Raw genomic sequence first — 13,337 nt, 5'->3', positions numbered from 1 at the left:
AGCTGAGGGTTTACTTAATCAATCCGGCCCATGACCGTTTCACAGACATGAAACATGAGCACTGTTTCTCTAACAGTCTATGTTATGTCATTATTTGAACATTTTTTCTCTATTTTGTGCTTTATTTGTTATAATGGTGGCCCTCTGCATGTGGTCATGCCTGATACAATCGCCAACCTCATGGAACTAAAATAAGAGCTGCTGGGGGATAGTGCACGGTGAATTGTTTCTCCTGAGTCAGTTAGATCTGAGCTCCAATGATGGGTAACTGAGCAGTTATTTTATAGAAGTAAAGTATTGGAGACATATTGAATTCTGAATGTTTTTCTCCCTCCAGATTCGATAACCTGAAAGTTATATGTTGTGCTGTCAAGCAACATCGTGCTGTTTTGAGCTGCTATGAGAATGCAGCTCTCTGTGTCCCACGTATGTGGCAGTCTAGAGAGAAAGTACACTAAATGGATGTAAAACAGATATTCCATTTATTTACCTGTTCTAATCCTACATTTTTAAGGCATTTGGAAAAAAAGCTATTACAAAATGGAGCTGAAAATAACTTGGAATGATAGTCATCGGTTCTTCAATTCTTTTGATGGGTTGTATTGTCGATACAGCGGGGTGTGGTACAGTCTTATTATATACATGAAAATGCGCGAAAAAAATCCTCTGTCCTACAATTCTGATTAGACAGTATTCATACTTTTTAAGATAATTTATAGATTTAAGAAACGAATCTAGATGTCTCCACACAAGGTAACGTTTGCTTTTTTTTTTCTCAAAACATGTATATGTGTGAACGTTAAGCATCTACCAGATGGATATATTTATTGAAAACTTAAGGGCGTTCCCTCAGATATTACACAGTGAGTCACATGCGTGGGTCGTCGGATCCTCGATTTGTCGATGTATTTTACCTGAAAGATGGGTTAAAATAATATTGCTTTAGAGAGAGGGTTACAACTATTTCCACCATCATCTAAATGAAAGCGATGCATTCATTTTATTCTTCGGACTATTTCCAAATCAAATAGTTTTTTTTTGTTATTTGTTGAATTGAAAACAAAAAAACAGCAAATTATCATTGATAATTTCAGCATCATTAAAAGCATCGGAACAACTCGATGTTATGATATGGTAAAGACCAGCGAGGGCTGCATAGACCCCAACTATGCGGAACAAGCTTGTAGCCGGTAATAAAGCATTGCTTTCCCAGTTTAATGTATATGTTGTAAAGTTTGAGCAATACCCTCACTGCTTTCTGGGGACAGATTTGGCGCGTTTGTGTTTGTTTCACAGAGGACATTGTCATACATATCAGGAATGGGAGGAACCGATAAGGCGTAATCAAAAATAACCTGAGTGTTATGCACTTAGGATGAACATATTATTGGTTAATAATGGGCTGAGAGCGGGTGCATTTCCGGTGTCTGGTGTATTTGTGCACAAGTGAGTAAGCATGTGTGTGGGTGTGGGACAGCACCATGAAGAAGTTAGAATTTATTTATTTATGAGTGAAAGAGAAATGGTGTTTATTTTTGCGCGGGCTGTGTTGTGCCGCTGGGAGGCAACAGACGACGTCCTGCAAAGCCTGATGTTTCATGTTGAGCCCTCGACGTATTCCTGCTAGGGGTCTGAACAAATGAGAAAATCACAGCAAACAGCATTAATTTTATTAATGACTAAAGCCAACTCGATCCCTATCAGTCTACTCCCCGTCATCAGTAAAATCAGAAGCGACTCATGCTTAGCAATCTCCTGCTCGGTGTCGATCAGTATGGGTTCATTATTAGTTTCAGCCTTGGATCAAACATGGACAACAAACATGAACTGCCAAGGTGAGGGGTCAGTGACTGCCTTTGACATCAAGGCGTTATGTGACCGCAGCGTGGCTTCAAGTAGCCCGAGTGAAACTGGAGTCTTTGGGATCCAAGGGAATGAAAAAAAAACTTGCCGTTGCTTGGAGTAATATATACCACACAGGAAAATGGCTGTGGCTTTTGGAGGCCATGGATCTCAGTTATAGGGCACCACTGCAGGAGTTCCTCGGATTAGTGCCCTCGGCCCAGTCATCTTCAGCTGCTTCATGAATGACCTTCCTTTCATCAGAAGGTGAGAATAGGGAATGTTCACTGTTGATTGCACCGTGATCATCACCATTCACAACAGCTCAGGTTCTGAAATTGTCCTTGACTAAATGCAGCACAATTTTTAAAATATCCACTCTTGTGCTGACATGTGACAAATAGCATTCACTCCACTAAGGTGCCAGACAATTACCATCTCCCATAAGGGAGAATCTAACCTTGACATTTAATGGCATGGTCATCTCTGAATCCCCCGCTATCAAAATCTTGGGGCTTACAATTGACCATCAATTGAACTGGAATACCCAGGTAAACACTTTGACCACAAGAGCATGTCAGATTCTCGGAACCCTGAGGTGAGCAACTCAACTCCTGACTCCACAGAACCTGTACATAAGTCGACAAGGCACAAGTCAGGAGCCTAATGGAAAACTCTTCACTTGAGTGGACGATTGCACGACTAACAACACCCAAAAAGCTCATCAACATACAGAACTAGGAACTCTGCTTGATTGCTAGCCCTTCCACAAACATTCACTCCCATCACATCGAAGATCAGTAGCATCAGTGTGCACCAACTGTAGGAGGTACTGCAGAATCTCACTAATGCCCCAGTGGCAGCACCATCTGAGCGCCGGACCAGGGCCATTTAGTGGGACACGGGAATAGCATACATGAGATCACCGACATTTCGAATGTCCCTCCAAGCCACAGGCCTTTCTGACTTGGAAATTTATTGCCTTTAATTCAGTGTCACTGGCTCAGAATCCTGGAAACCTGCGTTCAACAGCTTTGCGTGGGTACCTACAATAGAGGGGCTACAAAGCTACAAGAAGGCAGCTCACCACCACCTTCGCAAAGACAATTGTGTTCGGGCAATTAATGCTGGCCAAGCCAGTGTCGCCCATATCCAACAAATTCATGAAATAAATGGTATCAGCTCAAGAGAAGCATACACCTAACAAAGCTTTGTTCAATCGCCAATATGAATGGACTTTTAAAGAGATCCAGTTCATTGCGCAGATGTGAGCAGGTGATGGAAGGAATAGTCACAAGTAATCATCTACTCCGAAGTCAGTGGCGGGAGGTGCAGGAGGCAGATTTCTCCCAGAAGGAGGAGGAAAATTAATTCAGGGATGTTTCCAACGCATCCCTGAAGACACTCAGCTAACCCCGCGACTTATCTGAGAACGTGGTTGGCCGCAATCCAGCAAACACAAACGTGCATAAACTAAGTCGAGATGATGGATGGAGCGCACATCAGTTCGAACAACCTGTCCACCCAACCATTCAAGCAGCGCATGTGCCGTTAGTGAGAGACTCCGCAGATCATCCAATGGACTATCAGGCATTTCAGAACCGATATAAGCAGAGAATAAGAAAGTCACCAACAATACAGAGAAACAGTCTGAGAAGATAAATAAATCTCTGTCTCACCCAGAGTTCACATATCACCGCCGGCACTTTCCCGTGTGACGAAATCATCATGAATACGGTCCAGCAGCAAGTGATCGCCCTTAGGATCATTGTCTGTAGTCTCAGCATCGTCGTAATCACGGAACGCTGGGAGGAAAAAACGACTTTCATTGAGATTAATTGCTAACAATGAACAGAATAACATTGAGACTTGTCAACAAAACATTCCGAGGAGAGAACAGTGGTTCTGTTGCACTAACAGGGGAGGGCGTTTAATATGTGGATAATTTTTGAAACAATTCGCGTCACAGTATTATTTTTTTATGTTTTGATGTCACGTGTCTCACTGACCCAATGGTCTCGACAGCCTGCATGCGCATTTCACATTTCACAGATTACTGGGCCTTGTGATGAAACTAATAATATGATATGTACTCTAAATGAAAGCATTTCACTCCTTTATATTATTGAGTACAATCACATGATTTTGTTATGATATTATATCAGCCTGAAAGTATTTCAGAAGCGTTTTTATCTAAAGTCACTGTAGTAGCTGATATCATCGTCCGTGCAACTTAATGGTGTTATTGTTCTTTTTAATACTTCATATTCGATTGTTGATATTACTGAGTGCGAAGGATGAAAACCAGATGGTCGGAAGTAAAACTTTACCCACCCTGAATACTGGATGAGTTCGGGTCAGGATTTTGCGATCCAAGACTTTTGAAATCCAAAATGTGGCTGGTGTAATATTCGATATCATTGAGCGAAACAATGGAAGCAGAAACTGTTAAAGAAAGGGGACAAAATAATTTGGTTCTTGGAGCAATTATTTATATCATTATAGTCTCCACACGGTAAAGAAGTGTTCGGACCTTTGGAGTAGAGGTTAAAATAAATAATCCCCTGCCCAAAACTCCCCTTCCCTTTCATTTTCAGAGACGTTAATTCCGCACCATTTGACGGAGGAGAAAGGAACTCATGGGCAATGGAACCAAAAAGAGACCAAGAATTTTATGATCCTTATTTTCAGCATTTTTGGATTCCTTTTGCTCATAACACGTTTTTCGTTCTTGTAAAGTGCTGCGAGCCTCATCAATATATCTTATCTTATAATAATATGCTGATCAGAACCCTAAATTATACTGCAAATTCCCTCGAACTAATATTCGATCGAGGTTCAAAAGAATAATATTGTTATTCAAGCACAAATATCCAGAAATAAATTAGTGTTTGTTTTGGTTTTTTACAACCTGATCATTCTGCATCGATTTTTTTTCTTTATTCGTTTCCCTGAACTCCTGCATTCCACGATCTTAATATTTAATTCCGATTCATTGTTACAGATCGAAAATTAATTCTTACTTTTTATACTAGATTGAAATTCCCCATAATTATTATGTAGAGATTCATTTGCCAATCGTATGTTCTTTGTCGAAATTTATTAATGTTGTTTTTAAAATGCTTTCACTGCCCCGAGCCACCACAAATTGGTCACTAGATAAATTTAGAAAAATATATCGTTTTCATCCAAAATCTAAATCATTCAGATTAATTTATAACAACAGTAATCCCAGCAGTGATGCGTTTTAAATACCCATTGCCACTTTCCTCCCCCTACATAACTACCTTGTATACCACACTCTGTTTCTTGTCTTGCAGGCAGCAGGCTACTCATTCCTAAAGGTGTCACTTGACTCCATGTAAATGTAATGAATAAGAGCAAACAGTGTTTTTCATGATCACCATATGTCCAAAGCTGTTTGCAGCTAATGGACACTTGTGATGTATCGTCGCTATTGAAATATGGGAAACATGGCAGACAATTTGTAAACAAAAATTCTTTCCACGGGCAACCACAGCAATTTACTAATTAGCAGATAATCTGACTTTGTGATTTTGCACAAGATATACATATTTGTCAGTATACCAAGGGCATGTCTAAATTCTCCAGGAGAAGATATTTTGGTCACCACTTAAACAATGACTCTGAAAGAGAACACTGCCAAGAGTGCATCGGCTGCTCATTTCTGCACCACAGTGTCTCCTTCATATTTCTGAGCAAGTACTGGAGTGGAACTGGATGCCGGAAGATATTGACTCAGAAGCAAAATTGAGCTGAGATGTAAGCACTTGTCTTATCCATCCGTATATTAAGTGCACAGTCCCAAAAATTATTTATCAAATCCACAGAATGTATGTCCTCACTGCTAACCTTATCTATGCTGTTACCTTTTTGAACATTTTGCTGACGTTCCTAAAGTAAGAGTTCCCATTATCGAGTATTTGCTGGCTGCTATTTTGGTTGTTTGATGCTAATTTGTACCCTTTTCCTCCTTTGTATCAATTTAATAGGTTTTTCTCCCACCAACGTTCAGGCAACGGATCTTTTGTCCCTGGACATTTTTCTTCTCCATATTTAATTGCACATTTAATTTTAGTTATCTGCCAGGATTGTGGCACTACCACCGCTTGAAATGAATTGTTTGATCACTGTAAATGTGCCTCTGCTATCTTATTTTTTTTTCCGTAATTAATGGATGCAAACTGTTCTGACCCATGCTTTTTTGGTAAGATTTTTTTTTTACTTTCTTTTTAAATTGATTTTAAATGAATTGTTGTCACTCCTAACCTAATTTTCCAAAGTCTTGCCCTCTTACCCCTGATGAATACTAAAATAATGTTGTTGATTAATATTTCTGATATTTCATGAATGCTGCTCTTATTCTTTCAGTTCCTTTTTGGAATACTGTCATGCCATATTGACCTACCCTTACTTTGTACCGTTAAATATTCTACTAATTTGCTAGACAATCCACGATCATTTCATTGACTAGTCATTATTATCACCATAACTACATTTTTCATCTTTCTTCACGTTCTCCCTTATCCTGCATGCCACCACTATACTTCCCATCATTGTTATTCTTCCCTAATTTATCGTTATTTCTTTTTTTGCCATGTGCTCTTGTTCCCAATGGTTTGGCCTAGTGTTTAGCATATTCTTATTAGTTATTGAAATATGTTCCCGTGGATTCAGTTGAAAGTAGTTTGAATGTGTTTTTCTTTCCATTTTGGATATTCATAATGTTGGATAAATGCTACCCAAATATGATTCTCAGCCCCTGAGATCAGCGGCCCTGTAGGCTATCATAGTTGATGAGAGTGGATTGCATTTTCTGTTCAATAATCCTCTCTTTGCATAATTTTGTCAGTCAGATACCTAATGGAGACAGTGAGCAGTCCCTTGGGAAGTTGGAAACACTGATCTGCTCGCTATTTTCCGCCAAATGGCAAAACACCCTTTAGGTAACACAGAATTTTGGGAAATTTGAGAAGCTCATTACTCTTCTCACATAACAAAAGTACACGGAGATAGGAAACTTTCACATGAGTAAAGTGAGTGGAATGCCTGTTGGGCCCATTCATTGCCCTGACTTTTAACGGGGGTAAACGGAAATAGAGTTCCCCAGTGCGTATTGGCTTTACAATGGAAGTTACAAACCTGAGCCACGGGTCAGAGCTGGATCCTTGACAGGTGGTATATTTTCAATTTCTTCATAAATTGCTTGGTACAAATCAATTGGTGAACCCCAACTGCCAGTGGCAAAACCTGATGGAGACAATGCGGAGGGATTAACATTTTGTTGCATTTTACTTTGCTGCATATTAAAATGTTCGCAAATAATAACACAAAACAGATGGTGAATGTAAATGCAAAAAGTCAGTGAGCGGCTTGAATGATCTTTTGTTAAGTACGTTTTATTTTACGAGAGAATGCGTATCCAAATGTGTGTGTGAGAGAGATAAAATGAGAGACAGAGTGAGAGAGACGTTATGTACATGGGGCTGTGTCTGTGTGGGCGTGTGTGTGTGGATAACCACATGGAAGCATGTTCAACTCCATCAGACTAGGGGAAATTTAATTAACGTCGGAAAAGACGAAACAAGGCGTTTCCGGGAGGAATCAATTTCAGCTGAAAACTCTGTCATGAGACCCAAGGTGATTTTAGCTGAAGAGAAGCAGGGGAAAAATGATTGAGTTCTGCTGAGAGAATCAGGTTGGAAAGACGAGTGAGGAGCTGACGTTTCTTTTATGTATCGCATCAACATTAAAATTAATTTGCTGTGCGCATCGAACAGGAGTGTGATGGTTGTTCAGATCAGAGTAGTTACTTATGTCAGTGTACACAATATTTAAAAATTGGTGCCGAAAATCCCATCAAAGTCTCACATCTCAAAATTGTGGATCGATTCTGGCTATGGAGATTGAGAATGGGCATCAGGGCACGGAAACGCAAGGAGTGGACGGACACTGATTGGATTGACTTCGAATGACGGAAACATCATGACTGGGCACTAAGTCTAAAATGCTTCAAATAACCTTCAGATCTATTGCTACAACAATTGATTGACCTTCAGACGCAGTAGCGGTGGAATAATTAGGACTGCGAATGTGGACAGTCAAGTGACTCTTCAATTTAAATGACACATTTCAATGTTTGACCAAGTACTTTGAACGAAAATTCTCATTAAATTGGTTAACATTAGTTTCCAACATGACAAGTGACATTCAATGGAAAAGGGCAATAAAGTGAATTCTCGCCAGTGTATGAGGCATGAAGGCACCTGAAAAAAAAAACACTGGAGCCAATAGGATTCAGGGGGAAAATCTTCACTGCTTGAAGTCAGAGTGAGCACAGAACAAGGGAATTGTGGTTGTTGGAGGTCAATCATCTTTCAGTAGTTGGACATTAATGCAGGAGCTCCTCAGCATAGCGTGCTAGGACCAACGATCTTCACCTGTTTCATCAATGACCATGTCTTCATCTGAAGGTCATGAGTGAGGATTTCCGCTGATGATGGCACAATGTTTATTACCGGTCCCAAATCCTCAGCTACTGCAGCAGGTCATGCCCACATGCTGTCAGACATGGACCATATCCAGGCCTGACATTCATAGTGGCGAGTAAAATTCGTGCCTCACTAGTGCCAGGAAATGACGATCTACAACAAGGTGCAATCCAACTGTCAGCCTTTGACATTCAGTGGCATTGCCATCACTGATTCCCCCACTAACAACATCCCGGGCATTTCCATTGACCAGAAACTGAACTGGGCTTGTGATATGAATGATTTGGTGACAAAAGCAGATAACAGACAAGGAACCCTTCTGAGGAACTCAACACCAGACGAGGTGAATCCTTTTCATCGTCTGCAAGGGACAATCAGGAGTGTTCCTGAATATTCTTCACTTGCCTGTTTGAGAGCAGCTACAACAAAATTCTAGAAGTTTGCCGCCATCCAGAATAAAGCTTTCTGCTTTTTTGGCACCATATCCACAACCAATCACTCCATTCATCATCCACTTACAGTGGCAGCATTGTGTACTGTTTATAAGATGCACTTGAAGAATCCAGTAAGGCTACTTAGGTAAGACCTTCCAAAACCACATAAACAACCAAGGAGAATGACAAGGGAAGCAGATTTATAGCAAAACCACTTCCTGGAAGTCACCCTCCAAGCCTGTCACTATTGTTATTTGGATATTTGTCGCCGTTCCTACACATTCGCTGGGTCAAATCCTTAAACTCCCTCCATAAAAGTATGGTGGTGTACCTATACAACATGGACTGCAACGGTTCAAGAAGTCATCTCATCACCACTCTCTCAAGGGTAATTTTGGATGGCCAATGAATGCAGGGCTGTCAGAGAGTCTCAAATATCATTCATGAATTGAAATAAAAAATAAAAATATCCGAGATTTAATGTGAAGTGAGTGGTAATATTTGTCCTCACCTTTCCTTGATGATTGCCTCCACATTACCACAATTAGTGCGATGAACTCACAGATCAATAGGATACCGATTGTTATACCAATCACAAGAGGGATGGAAGTGATATTGTCTTCATGTTCTTAATGAAATGTTAAAGAAAGATTCAACTAGAACACATGATGCCTTGTATTGTTAAATGGTCCAACATTCTGAAACACTAAGATTAACTTCAGATTTTTTTTATATAAACAAGCAAATGCCAATTATATCAGATCATTCTGGACATTAGCCTTGACAGGAATACTCATTATTCATAAGACCAACCTGCGGGTGTGGATGGAAAAGCAGCTGATGACAATTCTGGACCTATGGGTTATTATGCAAAAAATATAGAACTTTAATTTAGAAAGTCATCTGTTTTTCATCATTTAAAAATTCATGAGACGTATTCAGCAAACAATCACCAACTGCAAATCTCCTGGCCCCAACCCTCACCATTTTGCACTACCCTTACCGGAACAAATCACACTGGCGTCCTCCTTGTGATCACAGTCAGGTTGAGCAGACGTTAAGGAAGGACAATCAGAGAGAAAGGATTCGCTTCCTGTACACCTCACCTCATCAAACCACATGTCACCTTCACCCTGTCCAAATGCGTCCCCTGCTGTGGCCAGTAGAGCAGAGCCACAATGCAGCTGTCTGCAGACAACATTGGCATCGGCCATATCCCAAGAGTCATCACACACTGTGCTCCAGTTGTTTTTGCACATTATCTCCACTCGCCCAGAGCAGTTGGTGTTACCTCCAGTCAGGCGCAAACCTACATCTGAATCTGTCAAGGATAATCAATCACTATTATTTCTGCACAAAAATACAGGTAAACAACTCATATGATTGATCTATTAAAGTGGAGCAATCACCTGATTCTCGCCCACAATCTTTTTCACTTTTGGGCTGGCCCTTTGTTATCTTTCTTCCTGTTGAGGAAGGAAACGTGCTGACTCATTTGGACATCAATGAATGAAATAAAACTCGCACATTGGAAGGTTTGTTTTGTTACCTGAACATGAAACGCCTGCATCTTCTTTGTGATTACAGTTGTGTTGTCCCCACGGGTCTGTCTGACACTGCCAAATGGTCGACTCATGTGAAATACATTCTATTTCATCGAGCCAAATACGTCCTGAACCTTCTCCGAATGTCCTAGCGCTATACTCAATAGAAGCGAGAGGGCCGCACTGTAACTGTTTACAGATCACCTCAGCATCTTGGCGATCCAGTGTTTCTGAGCACACTGTTCCCCAGGTTCCATTGTAGAACACTTCAATTCTCCCCTCACAGCGATGCTTTCCATTCACCAGCCGCAGCTCCTTGTGTTCTATCAACGACATAAGAAATCTCCAGATGTTTCCAGTGATAAATCGAATCAAGTCAACAGTGCCCCCTCAACCCATGCTGTGCCAGAGGTGTTCACTGAATAGAGATAATTATTCCAGAAATCTAACAGTGATACATGTACAATCCAATTATATAATCAAAGATAATCAACACAGATTTCAAAAGAGCGAACTATAGATCTTCCAATTCATTGAATTACTTGAAGAAGTTTCAGAAAGATTATGTGGAGATAATAATGTCCATGTAATCCACATGGATTTTGAAAACAATAACTTTGAAAACGTTTTCAAACAGCTGCATTAAGGCTGAGATCAGGGAAATTAAATTATCGGCACATTAATAAAAGAAGAGCCAACAAGCAACAACGCAGGATTTCATATAAAATAGCAGAAGTTGGGGCGTGCTGTGCACATGGATTATTGCTAGGGCTCACATCTGTTTCAGATTAACATATTACATTTGGTATTTGGAATTGAAGTAAATGTTCAAAATGCACTACGGTTTGCAGTTAATACCAAGACAGGCTCCATTAACTGCAGGAAGACGGTCAGAGTCAGCAGGATAGGCGTGTCAATGCTGAAATTATTTCAATGCTGATTAGAATAAAGTCGTGATTTTTTTTCGGACAAAGAAACACAAGAGCCAAACAATTTGGGATTTAGGAGCTTTTCTGTTTTACTTTCTATTACCCAGATAGAAGGAGAATGTAGAACATGGAACATATACTTTTAGTGGGGCGAATTGTGGTGATGCCTTGAATGTGACGTTTGATAAAGGCACGAGGGGAAAACACAGAGTGCAATACAGCTCAGGCCAAATGAAATGATGTAAGATTATGAGCAGAATAAGCAGCAGTCAGACGCATTGAGCAGAATGAGCAGTTAATGTACAGTTTCTGGGCCATTCAGTAAAATACCATCTGTCTGAATCTTCTCGTATAAAGGAAATAAGTGCATTTAGGTCACCCTTACCAGAGCACATGATCTTCACATCTTCTTTATGAGAACAGTCGTGGGCACCCCAATATTCAGAGGGACATTGCCAGAGATACGATTCCTCCCCTGAACACTCCAAGCCTTCCAACCAAACTGGACCTGAGCCTGGTCCCCAAGAGGCAGGAAGTGTCATGTCCAAAGCCTTTCCGCAATGCAGCTGTTTGCAAACGACATCAGCGTCTGTCAGATCCCAGGAATCATCACAAACTGAGCCCCAGGTCCCGTTGTAATAAATCTCCACTCGGCCTGCACATGGGCTTCCACCGTCTGACAGCCTCAACTGTTTGTGTTCTGATCCAAAAAAGACAATCTTTGTTAAGAGGATTCGATTACGCATTTATGTCATAACACAAATTGAAACTATTGGATATTGTCCAGCAAAAGTAATAGAAAAAATCATTTGACTATGACAGGTAACTGTTTCTATAGTTGAAACCATGTATCTCTAATTACTTGAAATTTATAATGTGGAGTGCACAAAGATTTCAAATATTGCTACACCTGTCTCCATCGATATTTTGGCTTCCAGTTCACGTATTGTGTGCTCAATGCTGTGTGCCCTGTTTCAACCTCAATTGAACTTTTTCGTATTCATCGTTCCACCGAAACTACTTATGAACATCAATTGTACACAGCTTTTTTCTTTCCCCTGCACGCATCTCGAAAAGTTATTTCAGTCGATTTCTGATTATCTCGCTATTTTATTTTGATTATATTGAAAAAAAAAATGCTGCAATTCCTCAGGGGATCTGGCAGCTTCAGTGGAAAAAGAAACCAAGTTGACTTTTAAGAAAGACATTTCATAGAGGCTCAGCCTTCTGCTGCTGAAAGGCCTGTAAGTGCATCGTTTTTTCATGGATTGAATAATGCAGAAATCCCATGAGCGGCCTGTCGCTCTGACGAGTATGTGAACGACAATTCTATGAAAACGTTGTTAAATTAACACACAATTTCGCACCAAGCTATAAGGCCCCTCCCAACACCACCGCCCCTCCCCCTCACAACTCCCCCCGCCCCCGCGCTAACAGAAGTGCTGTCAGAATTTCCTGTTTGAGAGAAAATTTAGAATTCCGTCGTTAATAAATGCACAGCTAAAATGCTTGTCCTGCTTGTTGATCAGTTCTGTGCGTGCCCACTCTCTCCACGTTAGCCCTCCAGTGCTAAGCAGTTAGCTTAAAAGAACTCGAGGAACAAGTGACGTATATTCACACCTCCCTCCTTATTAGATATTTCTATTTATGTTCCGGTAAAATTGAACTATTTATTCACCTGAACACAGAACCCCGACGCCGACACTTTCATTGAGAGAAGAGTTCATTGCAAATGCCCTGCAGTTGCGGAGATGCAATTCGTTTCCTCCACACTGAACATCATTCACCCACACAGGCACTTCACTCTCTCCATAATTTGAGAAGATATAAGCGGCCATTGCGACACCACATCCTAGTTGCTTGCAGACCACGGTAGCATCATTGAGGTCCCAGAGGCTGTCCTGTACTCTGCCCCAGCGGCCATTGTGGTAAATTTCCACCCGTCCATCACAGCGGCTTCCCCCATTCGTCAATCTCAGTGACCAACTTTCATCTACAAGAAGAAACCCTTTGAGAGCAAGGGGTAACATTCAAACAAATAATGCACATTTGACTCAATATAACCGGGGCAGTGAT

The 13,337-nt window shown here is 40.7% G+C and overlaps 1 protein-coding gene and 1 long non-coding RNA gene across 2 annotated transcripts; both read right to left on the bottom strand.

The window, feature by feature from the left end:
- Nucleotides 1–550: 550 nt before the first annotated feature.
- LOC121293216 lies at nucleotides 551–7,110 on the bottom strand. The gene is made up of 4 exons (XR_005946463.1): nucleotides 7,006–7,110; nucleotides 4,177–4,287; nucleotides 3,522–3,647; nucleotides 551–914 (listed from the first exon to the last, which is right to left on the bottom strand). It is a non-coding gene; the product is annotated as an uncharacterized LOC121293216 (long non-coding RNA).
- A 2,474-nt stretch (nucleotides 7,111–9,584) lies between these two features.
- Nucleotides 9,585–13,099, bottom strand: LOC121293398 (antigen WC1.1-like). The gene is made up of 6 exons (XM_041216448.1): nucleotides 12,940–13,099; nucleotides 11,647–11,961; nucleotides 10,338–10,655; nucleotides 10,198–10,254; nucleotides 9,792–10,109; nucleotides 9,585–9,643 (listed from the first exon to the last, which is right to left on the bottom strand). Exons 1-6 carry the CDS (start codon nucleotides 13,097–13,099, stop codon nucleotides 9,585–9,587), a joined length of 1,227 nt encoding a protein of 408 aa, XP_041072382.1.
- Nucleotides 13,100–13,337: the final 238 nt, after the last annotated feature.

This window comes from Carcharodon carcharias, chromosome 21 (assembly GCF_017639515.1).
Source record: "Carcharodon carcharias isolate sCarCar2 chromosome 21, sCarCar2.pri, whole genome shotgun sequence".
In the NCBI taxonomy this organism is placed as follows: Eukaryota; Metazoa; Chordata; class Chondrichthyes; order Lamniformes; family Lamnidae; genus Carcharodon; species Carcharodon carcharias.
Note: the sequence above shows the minus strand (reverse complement) of the source record. Positions and strands in the feature narration are given on the sequence as shown.

Bases quoted from the DNA above. Each gene is read 5' to 3' on its own strand.
- LOC121293398 (XM_041216448.1), bottom strand. From the start codon at position 13,099: ATGGCCGCTTATATCTTCTCAAATTATGGAGAGAGTGAAGTGCCTGTG. The intron at 10,656-11,646 runs GTAAGGGTGACC...TGTCGTTGATAG, and splicing joins TGTGAAGATCATGTGCTCTG to AACACAAGGAGCTGCGGCTG. The intron at 9,644-9,791 runs GTAAGGGTAGTG...AATAACCCATAG, and splicing joins CGCCAGTGTGATTTGTTCCG to GTCCAGAATTGTCATCAGCT.